General features: G+C 46.8%; 1 protein-coding gene across 2 annotated transcripts; it reads left to right on the forward strand.

Moving 5' to 3' along the window:
- The first annotated feature begins 380 nt into the window (after positions 1–380).
- On the forward strand, positions 381–8,080 carry IFT22 (intraflagellar transport 22). 2 transcript variants are annotated; one of them, XM_004761594.2, is made up of 5 exons: positions 381–526; positions 4,324–4,400; positions 4,518–4,607; positions 4,881–5,083; positions 5,779–8,080. In XM_004761594.2, exons 1-5 carry the CDS (start codon positions 488–490, stop codon positions 5,925–5,927), a joined length of 558 nt encoding a protein of 185 aa, XP_004761651.1. In that variant the 5' UTR covers positions 381–487; the 3' UTR covers positions 5,928–8,080. The 2 variants fall into 2 exon arrangements, with proteins under 2 accessions (XP_004761651.1, XP_004761653.1); XM_004761596.3 differs by lacking the exons at positions 381–526; positions 4,324–4,400; positions 4,518–4,607 and adding an exon at positions 4,628–4,783.
- Positions 8,081–12,786: the final 4,706 nt, after the last annotated feature.

The following is a 12,786-nucleotide window of genomic DNA, read 5'->3' on the forward strand; positions in this document are numbered from 1 at the left end:
CAGAGACGTTCGATCTGTCTCTGACCTTTTCTAGATTGGGCCGGGGCCGTGATAAACGCGATCGCCATGTAGACAGTGCCGTGCCGGAGTGACGATGGCCTCCCAAGGCCAGCTCCCAACCCCAGCTCACCAGCATCATGGCCCGTCTGAGCTGGGGTTACAGGGAGGAGCACACATCAGGGGGCTGCAATCTGTCCCCAGCCTACAAAAAAAGGGAGGCGGGTGAGCTCTGCGGCTCTCCGGACTCAGAAGCGAGTTTGGATCCGGGTGGTTTGCTCCCCTGCCACCCTTCCTCTAGCCTGGCACCGCCGCTCCCAGCCCCGAAGCGCAAGCGCGTTCCCGGCCGCGCGCCGCGGCCCCGCCCACTCCCGTCGGCCCCCGCGGGTCGCTCCCGTCGCCGTGGAAACCGAGACAGCCAGTCGGCGCGACGGCTTCCGGTCATCCCGGGGGCGGGGGGCTCTGAGGGGCCTGAGGGCGGCAGACCGCGATGCTGAAGGCCAAGATCCTCTTCGTCGGGCCCTGCGAGGTGAGGCCCGGCCGGCGGGGGCAGCGGGCGGGGCCCCGGGGCGACGCGGGACTGTGCCTTGCGCCGGGAGCCCCCCCTAGGAGGCGGGAGTCCTGTCCCACCGCGCCCACCCCGTGGGCGACGCTGGCCGCCGCGTGAACTCGGCGCCCGACCCCCAGACCTCGACTCCGTTACCCTAAGTCCTGAAAGTAGTGACTCGCGTTTTGGAACCAGAGTCTAGGTCCCGCGAGTCTCCTTTGCCCCTTGGGTTGGCCCTAAGGAACATGTCTGTGGGACAAGAAAGGGAGAGGAGATATGCGTGGTGTTTGAACAGTTCGCTCGCAGTGTGCGTGGTGCGGGTGGTGGTGGTGGTGGTGGTGATGGTGTTGATGGTGTTGATGAAACTACACGTGGAGAGACGCCTGGGTGGCTCAGTTGGTTGGACGACTGCCTTCAGCTCAGGTCATGATCCCGGAGTCTGGGGATCGAGTCCCGCATCGGGCTCCCAGCTCCACGGGGAGTCTGCGTCTCTCTCTGACCTGCTCCTCTCTCGTGCTCTCTCTCACTGTCTCTCAAATAAATAAATAAAATCTTAAGAAAGAAAGAAAGAGAGAGAAAGAAAGAGAGAAAGAAACTACACGTGGACCTCACACCGTACATAGGAATAAGATTCCCATGGACTAAAACTTAATGTCAAATAACCACTGTTGAAATAGTGAATATTCTCCGTCATAAGCTCGCATCCGAGTGGCCTGGAGGGCTTGTTTAAAAACACGCCGTGCAGGGTGCCTGGGTGGCTCCGTGGGTTAAGCCTCTGCCTTCAGCTCAGGTCATGATCCCAGGGTCCTGGGATCGAGCCCCGCATCCGGCTCTCTGCTCAGCAGGGAGCCTGCTTCCCTCTCTCTCTGCCTGCCTCTCTGCCTACTTGTGATCTGTCAAATAAATCAATAAAATATTTTTAAAAATAAATAAAACAATGAGATGACACTTACTTGCCCATCAGAGTGGATGAAAAAAGGTTAGAACTCTGATAACCAGGAAACATGAGGATGCTTGTAGGGAAATGAGTACTTTAGGCTTCTGCTGATTGCTAACAGCTTTACGGGCAATCCAGTTATCCAATGTTAAGACACGCGTAGCTTTCAGGGCCGCACTCAACATTTCTCAAAACCTACAGCAGCTGGACCTTACCTAGGTTCCCCAGAGGGGATACTGAAGGATACTGAACAGCTGGAGACACCCTAGGTGCCCACCAATAAGAGAACATCTCAAAAAACTAAGGGATATTCTTCCGGGGGGAAGACCCCAGCAGTTACCCAAAAGGAGGCACGTCTGTGTGGAGTGACATGGAGACCTTGCCGAGACATAAACTAGTGAATGAAGTAGACAGGTAATAACAATATGCATAGAATTGTGAGAAGTAAACAAAGCATAAACATCTTCTTTTTTTTTTTTTTAATGGAAATTCACAAACATATAAGGGGAGAAAAAAACAAGGAACTCCTAGTACTCATCACCCAGCTTCAATAGCAAAGTGTATTTCCGCATGCACATATCCCCCTCTACCTCAATACTGTGTATGCAGATTGGCCAACCTTTTTTTTTTTTTTTTTAAGATTTTATTTATTTATTTGACAGCGAGAGATCACAAGTAGGTGCAGAGGCAGGCAGAGAGAAAGGGGGAAGCAGGATCCCTGCTGAGCAGAGAGCCCGAGGTGGGGCTCCATCCCAGCATCCTGAGATCATGATCTGAGCCAAAGGCAGAGGCTTAACCCACTGAGCCACCCAGGCGCCCCATGGCCAACCTTTCTATTCCTTTAACATGCTGGGCCCATTCCTGGCCTGGTGCCATTCAACCAGTTTTTCCCTCCCCCTGGAAGGCTGGGTTGACTCCTTGTCATTCAGTCTCAGTGGAAACTTCACCCTTTCACTCTTCCCTGACCACCCAATTCAAAGTCCCTATGGCATTATCCGCTTGATTTTTAGCCTCGTGTTTAATACGACTGTATCTTGTGTTCAGCAGCTCCGGGCAAGGTGGATACCCGATGTGCCTCATAGTTTCTTCATTTTCCCAGAAGAACCCTCCCCCTCAATCAATTGGTTTTGACCAATATGCATACATAAACTTTAAGAGCATTGATGCAATATATAAATACACTTCTATAATGTCTTATGTATCCGTGTAGCTATGTACACATTTAAAAGTACATTAAAGACATATATTAATTTGGATTTGCTTTATTCCTTACTTGTATTTCATGACACAGCTTTAAAATGCTGGCTCCTCACCAGCACCTTTGACATCCGAGTTGATTTTAGGACCGAAGCTGCTTTTAAGTCACATGATGGGCACCTGGCTGGCTCAGTCGGAAGAGTGTGCGACTCTTGATCTCAGAGTCATAAGTTTGAGCCCTACATTGGGTGTAGAGATGACTTAAATAAATAAAACTAAAAAAAAAATAAAAGACAAAGATATGACAAAGCACACCATCTGAGTTGTTTAGAATATGAGCATTTTTTGAATCTGTGTATGACCCCGTTTCTACAACTGTATTCCAGCCCCAAGAACCATTCCCATGACATCAGGTCCTTTGTTTTATTCGTTTATCCTATAGTTAAATATGCATGGTCTCCACAAACATAACCACTCAACTGTGTTTTGTTTTGTTTTAAGAAAGAAGAGAGAGTTTAAGATTTATTTATTTTTTGGGGGAGGGGAGCAGGAAGAGAAGGAGAAGCAGACTTCCCAGTGAGCAGAGAGCCCGATGCCCGGCTCGATCCCAGGACCCTGAGATCATGATCTGAGCCGAAGGCAGAGGCTTAACCCACTGAGCCACCCAGGCTCCCCTCAACTGTGTTACTTTGAAGTGACATTTAGTTTGTGAGACCTCACACTCAGGAAGAATTACTAAAGCAAGATTAAGGCCCTCCCCCTCCTTTTTCTGATTCTGTCGCGTGACCTCTGCAAGCCTCCAAAGCTGTCATCGATTGAAATGATTCTAGTCAAGTAGTTGTTCAAAAAAAGCGACTTGCAAGAGCAGGGCATACTTTCAGAGATTTTTAAGGACTCGAGTGTAAGAGATTCCCTTTCATCTGAGGAATAATTTGCAGGGGGAAAAAAAAAAACGCCTCATCTTACATCCAAGCACATGCAATATCCCCTAAATGAGTGATACAAATATACAGAAAAATCTCTGAAAACAGATCATAGTTACCAACTTTGGGGAGGGAATGGAATGGATGGACAGATGGCTACTTTGGGCAGAAGGACCAGGAGGGCTGTCTTGTTAATAGGACTGCGTATGACTTGTATTATCTAGAAGGAGAAAGAGCCCTGTATGAGAGTGTGGCCTGGCCAGCCACTGTGGGACCCAGCTCTAACCTTGAACTTCTGTGTGACCTTGAGGAGCTCCCTTTCCAGACCTCAGTGAGCTTCATATCTGTGACAGACTGGTTTCTTGGTGTGGAGAGGAGCATGGCAAGAGAGAGACTCACACTAACGATTTTTTCTGTTCTCAGATAAGTTAACTGAGAGCCAGCGTGGGTAAGAAGGTTGGTTACCCAACATAATAAGAAGGTTACCCAGAGGCAGAGCCAGCATTAGAACCCCACGCATGCTGGGTCCCAGACCAGCCTGCGCTCACCACATACAGTAAGGCAGCAAGGCCGCCCAACCAGAGAGAACCCTCTGCCTTGGTGCTCTCGCATGACCGTGGCCTACACGCCATCACGCCCGGCTCCGAGCCAGGTATCAGAGGGCGCGTTTATGGTTTACTTTTCTGCTCTTCAGCAGAAACCTTTCATTATCTTTTCCACAGAGTGGAAAAACCGTTTTGGCCAACTTCCTGACAGAATCTTCTGACATCACTGAATACAACCCAACCCAAGGAGTGAGGTGAGCCCCGACAAATCTGTTTCCCGGAGAGGCCCACCGCCCCCCTTTTGGTGCCAGTGGCATTCCCCAAGTATACTCTATCCAAAATGGAGATGCAACTGTTGTTTTTATTTCTAGGATCCTGGAATTTGAGAACCCACATGTGGCCAGCAACGCCAAAGGCACGGGGTGTGAATTTGAGCTGTGGGATTGTGGCGGTGATCCAAAGTACGTTTCCTTTAAAAGGGGTTGGCTTCGTCAAATGATTCAAGACTCAGCTGCCCGCCAAGCACCTTGGACTCTGGCCCAGCACACTTCCTAGCATGTATTAGGGGCATGATCAATTATTTGGTGACATGCACGGCTCTTGAAACCTGAACGATTGGGTTATGACACCATGACAGGTCATCCATCAGTTAACCCTAAGACATTATTTTTAAAGGCCTCAGCTAGAAACCGGAGACCCCTGACGTTCACTGTGCCTCCTCCTCTGCCTTGCAGGTTCGAGTCCTGCTGGCCGGCCCTGATGAGGGACTCGCACGGGGTGGTGATCGTCTTCAACGCCGACCTCCCCAGCCACCTGAAGGAAATCGAGATGTGGTATTCCTGCTTCGTCCAGCAGCAGCTCCTCCAAGACACCCAGTGTCTGTTGATCGCGCACCACAAACCAGGCTCCGGAAGCGATAAAGGAAGCCCGTCTCTGTGTGAGGACACTGCCCTTTCTCCTTTCTGCTCTCGTCTTGAGTGCTCTGGGCAATTGTATATTGTCCCTGTGTCTTTGAACCCGGCGGCTCTGTGCAATTATTGAGCGCCACCTGTGTCCTTGTTCTTTGTTCTTCCAACCGCGTAAATTGGAATCTCCAGGTTGGATGGTCTGTCCTAGCAGCCAGGCCAGGCCAGAGATACTTTAAAAGCAGGGAGACACCAAGAAGGAAAAAAAAAATCTGGTTTTTAGCCGCTCATCAGTACAATGAGGGACATTCTTTCCTGACTGGTCTTGTCTCAGGAAGAACTCCCAGTTAGCGTGTGACACACACCACGACAGAGTGACAGAGTGCTCCTGGAAGGCCACTCACAATACTCCGAAATCTCTTCCTTTCTGGTGTAAGAAGAGGATGGGGAAGTGGCTTGTAGTGTTGTTATCCCATCACCAGGTGGCAGTGTTGTAGCACTCTTTATTGGGCACCTACTGTATGCCGAACACGATGCTGAGCTCAGCCGCCCTGGCCCCTGGTGAAACATTTCTTCTTCTGTTAAATCATGGCGGGCAAGACACAACTTTATGTTTGGCCTCTAGAAAGTTAAGCAAATTGGCTTCAATAAGACTCAGCCCAGTGGGAGCCAGAAAGGGGCCCTCCTTAAAGGTTCATGCCTAATTACATTTATTTTCCTTTTAAAGCGCCCCCCTTGAACAAGCTGAAGCTGGTGCACTCGAATCTGGAGGATGACCCTGAAGAGATCAGGTCGGAGTTCCTAAAGTACTTAAAAAGCATCATCAACTCAGTGTCTGAAAGCAGAGACCGGGAGGAGATGTCAATTATCACCTAAGCATCCTTTATCTGAACTCTTCCGTGTGGCACGTAAGGTCAGCTTGCTTCCCAGAGCAGCTCTGGAATCTGACCCAGCTACTGATGTGTCCTCCTCCATGTGGCTGTGGAAGACCTTTCCCTTATCTGCTCTCAGGGTCCGCTCAGCCAGGCAGTGGACTCACACCATTCATTCCCTGCCCTTGGTAGTGCCATTCTGATTCCTTTGCCCCAAACCTCTCCAAGAGCTGGAAAACTGAGTTGTTTTTCTTTCCTCTTCATAAACATCAAGTGATAAAAATTGTGGAATTGTAACTGTCAGAACCAAATGACAGGCAGTAGTTTAATTCCTGTGTATTGGTTTGAAGGTGATTTTCACTGCTTAGTTCACTCAGCAAAGACTGACGTGTCATGCTGCACTGTTGTGCTGTTGACAATAAACAGCAGGAGCAAAACACATAGAAATCCTTACCTTTGTGGGGCTGCCATTCTGTTCCTCTAAATTACAGGGAGGTAGGGTACAACACTCAGGTCCTACACCTTCAATATGGGGGAAGATGATAGATTCTTCCATTTTGTGTAATTGGCCTAAAATCTCATGTTCTGCTCCTCCTAGATATGGAGGGGACCTAGACCACATTTGATGCCAAATGAGGGTACAATTGATCCTCCTTCATGAGTTCTGCTTTGCAAATTTGCCTGCTAGCTCAAACTAATCTGTAACCCCCAGATCAATACAGCGCTTTCCGTTATTCAGAGCGGCCCAAAATTGGGATCATCAGTCACGCATGTTTCCAGCTGAGGCTGAAACACTCTGCTTTCTTATTTCAGCTCTCATACTATAAACAAGTGTCCTTGTCACAGCCTATTGGGTGCCACATTTTCACATTTCTGTGCTTTTCATTGAGTGGTTTCGCTGTTCAAAATGACCCCCAAAGGTGGCATGGAAGGGTTGGCTAATGTTGCAAAGTGCAAGAAAGCTGTGATGTGTCTTATCTAAAGCAGTGCTTTCCATAAGCCTCATTCCAGCCTGAGTTCTTTGCTGTTGGCTGCGAGTTCAATGTCAATGAAACCAACAGTGTATATTGAATAAGATGTCTTTAAACAGAAGCATCCATAAAACAAAGTTACATATTGATGGTAGATGAAATGTGATCAGAGGCGCACAGGCACAGGACCCTGCATTTCCCCAGAAGCAGGGGTCTGGCATCCCTCATCCAGTGCATGGGGCGAATTTACAGAATATAAGGACCATGAATAGTGAGACTCAACTTGTTTTTCTATCTCTTGCAATTTGAAAGTTTCCATGTTAGTTCAGTCTCTAGGATAAATATTTTATCAATTCAAGGTTTCAGTCTACTTCTGCACCCTTTTCCCCAAGGCGTCAGGGTATCTGGACAGGGTTTTGCTACTGTTGGGGCAGCTGTACCAAGGGCAGGTCCTCTGGTTCCCTTCCTGACCTTTGTCAGGATGTCGCTGACCACCCTACTGGCCATGTCGTGTCAAGGCCAGGACTGGTACGGCCAATAGCATGGGTTTTCCTCACGGAACTAGGAGTCCCAGGCTGACTCTGTCACATCCTGGCTGGGCCTGGCCCTGCACATCTCTGAGAACCAGCTGTGCCCTCCATACATCCCACATCTCTGTGGGTCTCTGTGGCAGGATCACTGCGCTCCTTGCCACAGCTGGCCTGTCTGGCGCATCCTCAACTCTCAGCTTCCTGGGAGAAAAACAGGATTTTCAGGGGAATCGAGAATATAGCAGGTGAATATTCTCAAATATTATCCAATTACAGTAGTAAGAGATGCAGCATTCTCATTATAAACCTGCAAGGAGGTTTACTTGATCACTTAGGATAACTTTTTAATTTAACAATCCTGTTACGCTTTTTAAACTTGGTGTAAACTATGCATAATATAAAATTTGCCATTATAACCAACCATTTATAAGAGTACAGTTCTGTGGCATTCCATGCATTTGTGGTGTTGTGCACCCATCACCATTTTCTATCTCCAGAACATTTTTATCATCCCAAACTGAAATGCTGTACCTTTTAAACACTAACTCCCTATACCCCCCTCCCCCAGACTCCTGGCACCCACTATTCCACTTTTTGTCTCTCTGAATTTGACTGTTCTAGGTACTTCATAAAAGTAGAATCATACAGTATTTTAATTTTTGTGACTGGTGTATTTCACTGAATAGAATGTCCACAATTTCATCTGTGTTGTAGCAGGTGTCAGAATGCCCTTCCTTTTTAGGGCTGTATAATATTCCATTGTATGGGCAGATTGCATCTTGTTTATCCATTCATCTGTTGGTGATTGTAAATAATTTACTAGAACATTAGTGTACCATTGACTGAGGATGTCTTTTTTCCAAAGATTTCATTTTTAAGTAACCACCACACCTAACGTGGGGCTCGAACTCACAACTCTGAGATCAAGAATCACACCCTCCACCGACTGAGCCAGCAAGACACCCCCACCTCGAATATTTTTGAAGAAGATTGAAGCATTGAACTTCTCCAAGATTTTATTTTTATTTAAATATCCTTGATATCTGGACATCATTATCAGCTTAGAAGGTAGAATATACATTACATCTTCTAAAAAGTTTTTTATGGTCTCAGGGGAACTTTCCTTCAGGTAATACATGTCTTAAAAAAAAAATGTTATATCATCCTAACACCCAATATGTAAAAACCATCAAAAGTGTTAATGCTCAGAATAAGCAAAGATGGTGAGTTTATAGCTTGTCGTACAAGTGAGTTTGCTTTAATCTTGGGAATTTTGTTCATAATTTTTATATTTGGATTCCTTTTTTTTTTTTTAAGCTCTAGGCCCAACATGGGGCTTGAACTCATGACCCTGAGATCAAGGGCTGCATTCTCTACTGACTGAGCCCACCAGGCGCCCCTGTTTTTGGAAATTTTTTTTTAACCTAGCCAATCTGAAAACATAGTACGTAGGTCTTTCCCAATGCAACTGAGAGAAAAGTGGAGACGCTTAAGAGAGTTGAATCAGTGGTGTGGGTGCTCTTCACGTCGACAACAAGGAGGCGGAAATGGAGCTGTGTGACAGCCAACTGCCTGGTTACCTGCAAGCACATTTTAAGTCCAAGTTAATTTCCTTCTGACCTGCTCTCGATGGGAACATGTGTAAGGAACACAGGATAGCCTCAAGGCCAAGCACAGTAAATCATCTTTACGCAATAGTGGCAGTAATAATAACTGGTCTGCAGAATACGGCTCCAGAACAAAAAGCAATTATTTTTATCTGATTGTTGATGAGAAGCCAAGAGTTCAACAGAAAAATTAACCCCAGGAGCGTGCATTTACGGCGGGGCGGGGTGGGGGGGTGCAGAGTGCCACCCGTGTAAGTCCTCGCATAGAGAGAAAGAGTTGCATTTGATTAAGCCACATGTGCCCAAGTTCTAAGGGGACAGTCCATGAAGAAGTCCGTCTTCCCCATCCCAGAAACCTGTTCCCTCTCAAGAAGCCACTTACCAGGGTGCCTGGGTGGCTCAGTGGGTTAAGTGTCTGACTCTTGATATCAGCCCAGGTCTTGATCTCAGGGCTGTGAGTTCAAGCCCTGTGGCTGGGCTCCACACTAGGCATGGAGCCTACTTTAAAAAAAAAAAAAAAAGCAAAAAAAACACTTACCTTCCATTTACTACTAGACACAGTCTGTGCACATACAAATGTGTTTTGTGAAAGGAAATGATAGCAGACTCTTCACATTTCCCTACAACTTGCTTTTTTCAATTTTCTTATCTTAGGATTATGTACAGATATATACAGAGCTGCTTTATTCTTGTTTGTAGCTACAAAATAGTCCACCTAACCGTTTATGTCACAATTTTATACTAGATCATTTTAATAACCATTTATGTTGAAATAGTACCTTTTTACTGATGGACATTTTTAACAATACCGAAATACATGATTTGGGTCATAACTATGCTTGAGTGTGAAATTTTAGGAAGGTGGTTTCAACCATCAGCCCATACGAGGGAAAGGAAAGGTTGCTGGTCTTGGCATCCTAGGTCTGATTTCTCATTTCTTATTTATTTATTTATTTATTTATTTAGACAGAGAGAGAGAGATCACAAGGAGGCAGAGAGGCAGGCAGAGAGAGAGGAGGAAGCAGGCTCCCCGCTGAGCAAGGAGCCCAATGTGGGGCTCCATCCCAGAGCCCTGCGATCATTACCCGAGCTGAAGGCAGAGACTTTAACCCACGGAGCCACCCAGGCGCCCCTGATTTATCATTTCATAGCATTTTCTTACTGCACAGCGGGATTTTTGCCATGCGTATGCTAGCATATGGGGAGATTACTTTCCTTGTATCACAGATGGGACAATGCGTGTGAGAGCCACAGAAGCATGGAGGAGCCTGGTCACAGGGGAAACTCAGGAGTTCAGCATGACTCCAGTGACTGTGTGTGCAGCGCGGGTTTGGGACTGGTTGGGATGGCAGGGGGTGGGGTGATGGGCGGGGAGAGGCAGTGGGAGCGGGTGTCTGAGTGGTGAGAGATTTAGGGGTTGGGGGGAGAGAAGATGAGCAGTCAGATGGTGAAGGGCTTCTCAGACCAGGCCAAGGAGTTAGGGTCTGAGGTGCCCCTGCAGGATCATCCCTCCAGATGAATGCGGTCAGCTCTCCACTTGAGAAATAAACCCTAGTGGCAGTGTGAGACCTGGATGGAAGGACACGTGTCGAGGTGACTGTTGTCATTCCTTGGTTTGTGGCCAATCGCCCCAGTCTTTTTTTTTTTTTTTTAAGATTTTATTTATTGGGGCGCCTGGGTGGCTCAGTTGGTTGAGCGACTGCCTTCGGCTCGGGTCATGATCCTGGAGTCCCGGGATCGAGTCCCACATCGGGCTCCCAGTCCCACGGGGAGTCTGCTTCTCCCTCTGACCTTCTCCGCACTCATGCTCTCTCTCACAGTCTCTCTCAAATAAATAAATAAAATCTTTTTAAAATCTTCTTTAAAAAAAAGATTTTATTTACTTATTTGACAGACAGAAATCACAAGCAGGCAGAGAGGCAGGCAGAGAGAGAGGAGGAAGCAGGCTCCCTGCTGAGCAGAGAGCCCGATGCGGGGCTCGATCCCAGGATCCCGGGATCATGACCTGAGCTGAAGGCAGAGGCTTTACCCACTGAACCACCCAGGTGCCCCTGCCCTAGTCTTTAAGGCCAGCATCCTTAAATCTTTCTCTGTTCCATCTTCACATTGTTTATCTGACTCAAACCTCCCTCTGACACTCGGCTATAAGGACACTTATAATTGCTGGACAATCTCCCCATCTAAAGGTACTTAACTTAATCACATCTGCAAAGACCCTTTTTTCCAACCAACGAAACAACACACTTTTCCAGGGATTTGGGTCCTGAGATCTTTGGGGGCCGTCATTCAGCCTCAGTGCACCTAAGGGACTAATGGAAGAGAAGCAGGCTCAGGGGGAGGGGGAATATGGGGAGATGACAAATGACTCGTCCAAGGCGACCCATCAAGTGAGGACAGGGACCAAACTGGCCCCCAGGCCCCTGTTCTTTCCCCTGTCCTGTGGTAACTGGGCAGGCAGATGAGTCAGAGTAGTACTGAATTTGCAAGGAAAACCATGAGTTAGTCATTTAATATCACAACTCGAACGTCCACACCTCCTGATTGTTCAGGAAAGCCCCTGGAGATCATTACACTTTTCGTGGAACATCAGAAGACCCCCACTGCAAGATAACTAAATTATTAGAACAAGAGCAGAGGTTTGCTGATAACTGAAAACCTATAAGAGTTTTTAAAAATACCGATTAAGGGGTCTCCTGGGTAGCTCAGTGGGTTAAGCCTCTGCCTTCGGCTCAGGTCATGATCTCGGGTCCTGGGATGGAGCCCCGCTTCCTCCCTGCCCCCAACCCCTGCCTGCCCTTCTGCTTACTTGTGTGCTCTCTCGCTGGCTCGCTCTCTCTCTGTCAAATAAATAAATAAACTTTTAAAAATACCAATTAAAAAAGTAACTGCACAACTCAAGGAAATCACTCTGAACTATGACTCTTCTAGATCTTGACCTCAGCCTTCCCCACCTGGAATATCCTGGCCTTGGCTGGTACTTTCTCAACAAATGTATTCTTTTCTTCAGCAACAAATGAAGGATCCCTATTTAAAAAAAAAAAAATCCAAAGAGATTAAATTAGCGAGGAGGGAGGAAACTCTCTGCTTTTCAGTGTTAAGAACAGATGACATTTTTAATGCGACTTCGAAACCGCTTTATCAGTTAAATAATTCTCTACGCTTATGATCCTGGCCATTCTTCCTACCAAAGTTAAAAGCCAATGGAAATGTTGTGTCTGCCAAGTATTCCCACTTCAAAAGGGGAGTTCATGGTGCTTTGATGTGAGCAACACCTCATCTATCTTCCTGCAGCTCATTCCTATCTAGGCTTTCTGATAGCTTTTAAAAGTATGCCTCCTTTCTCAAAAGCCTCAATGCAGATTTACCCCACTCTTAAGCAGCTCTTGGGATGGGGCATAATTTTAGATCTTAGACATTCAAAGTGCTATGTAAAATAAAAATAACTCCTCTATTTTACATTATTGTCTAACTGAAATTCTGTGATAAGTACTTTGTACAAGAACCACCCTTCTTTTCTCTTTTGTATGGCTTCACAAGACCTGGAAAGCACCTAGGTGTGTTGCCCATATGATGGAATGAAATACTTTTTTCAGGGGAATTCAATTAATTTTTTCAGAGTGTGAGTGACTTGGTTTCTACTTATAGGAACCTACTTCAAGTACTTTTCAAGGATATCTTGTAAATGCAACTACACTTTGGAATTTATCACCCTTTTTGGTTCAAAGCAGGAAGTTGTGCCTTGCACTTTTAAAAAA

Source organism: Mustela putorius, unplaced genomic scaffold (genome assembly GCF_011764305.1).
Source record: "Mustela putorius furo isolate JIRA1106 unplaced genomic scaffold, ASM1176430v1.1 tig00000139_pilon_pilon_pilon, whole genome shotgun sequence".
NCBI classification, from domain to species: Eukaryota; Metazoa; Chordata; class Mammalia; order Carnivora; family Mustelidae; genus Mustela; species Mustela putorius.

Excerpts from the sequence above, each read along its gene's own strand:
- IFT22 (XM_004761594.2), top strand. The coding sequence starts at position 488 with ATGCTGAAGGCCAAGATCCTCTTCGTCGGGCCCTGCGAG. Across the intron at positions 4,401-4,517 it reads AACCCAACCCAAGGAGTGAG|GATCCTGGAATTTGAGAACC; the intron begins GTGAGCCCCGAC and ends TTTTATTTCTAG. Across the intron at positions 4,608-4,880 it reads GATTGTGGCGGTGATCCAAA|GTTCGAGTCCTGCTGGCCGG; the intron begins GTACGTTTCCTT and ends TCTGCCTTGCAG.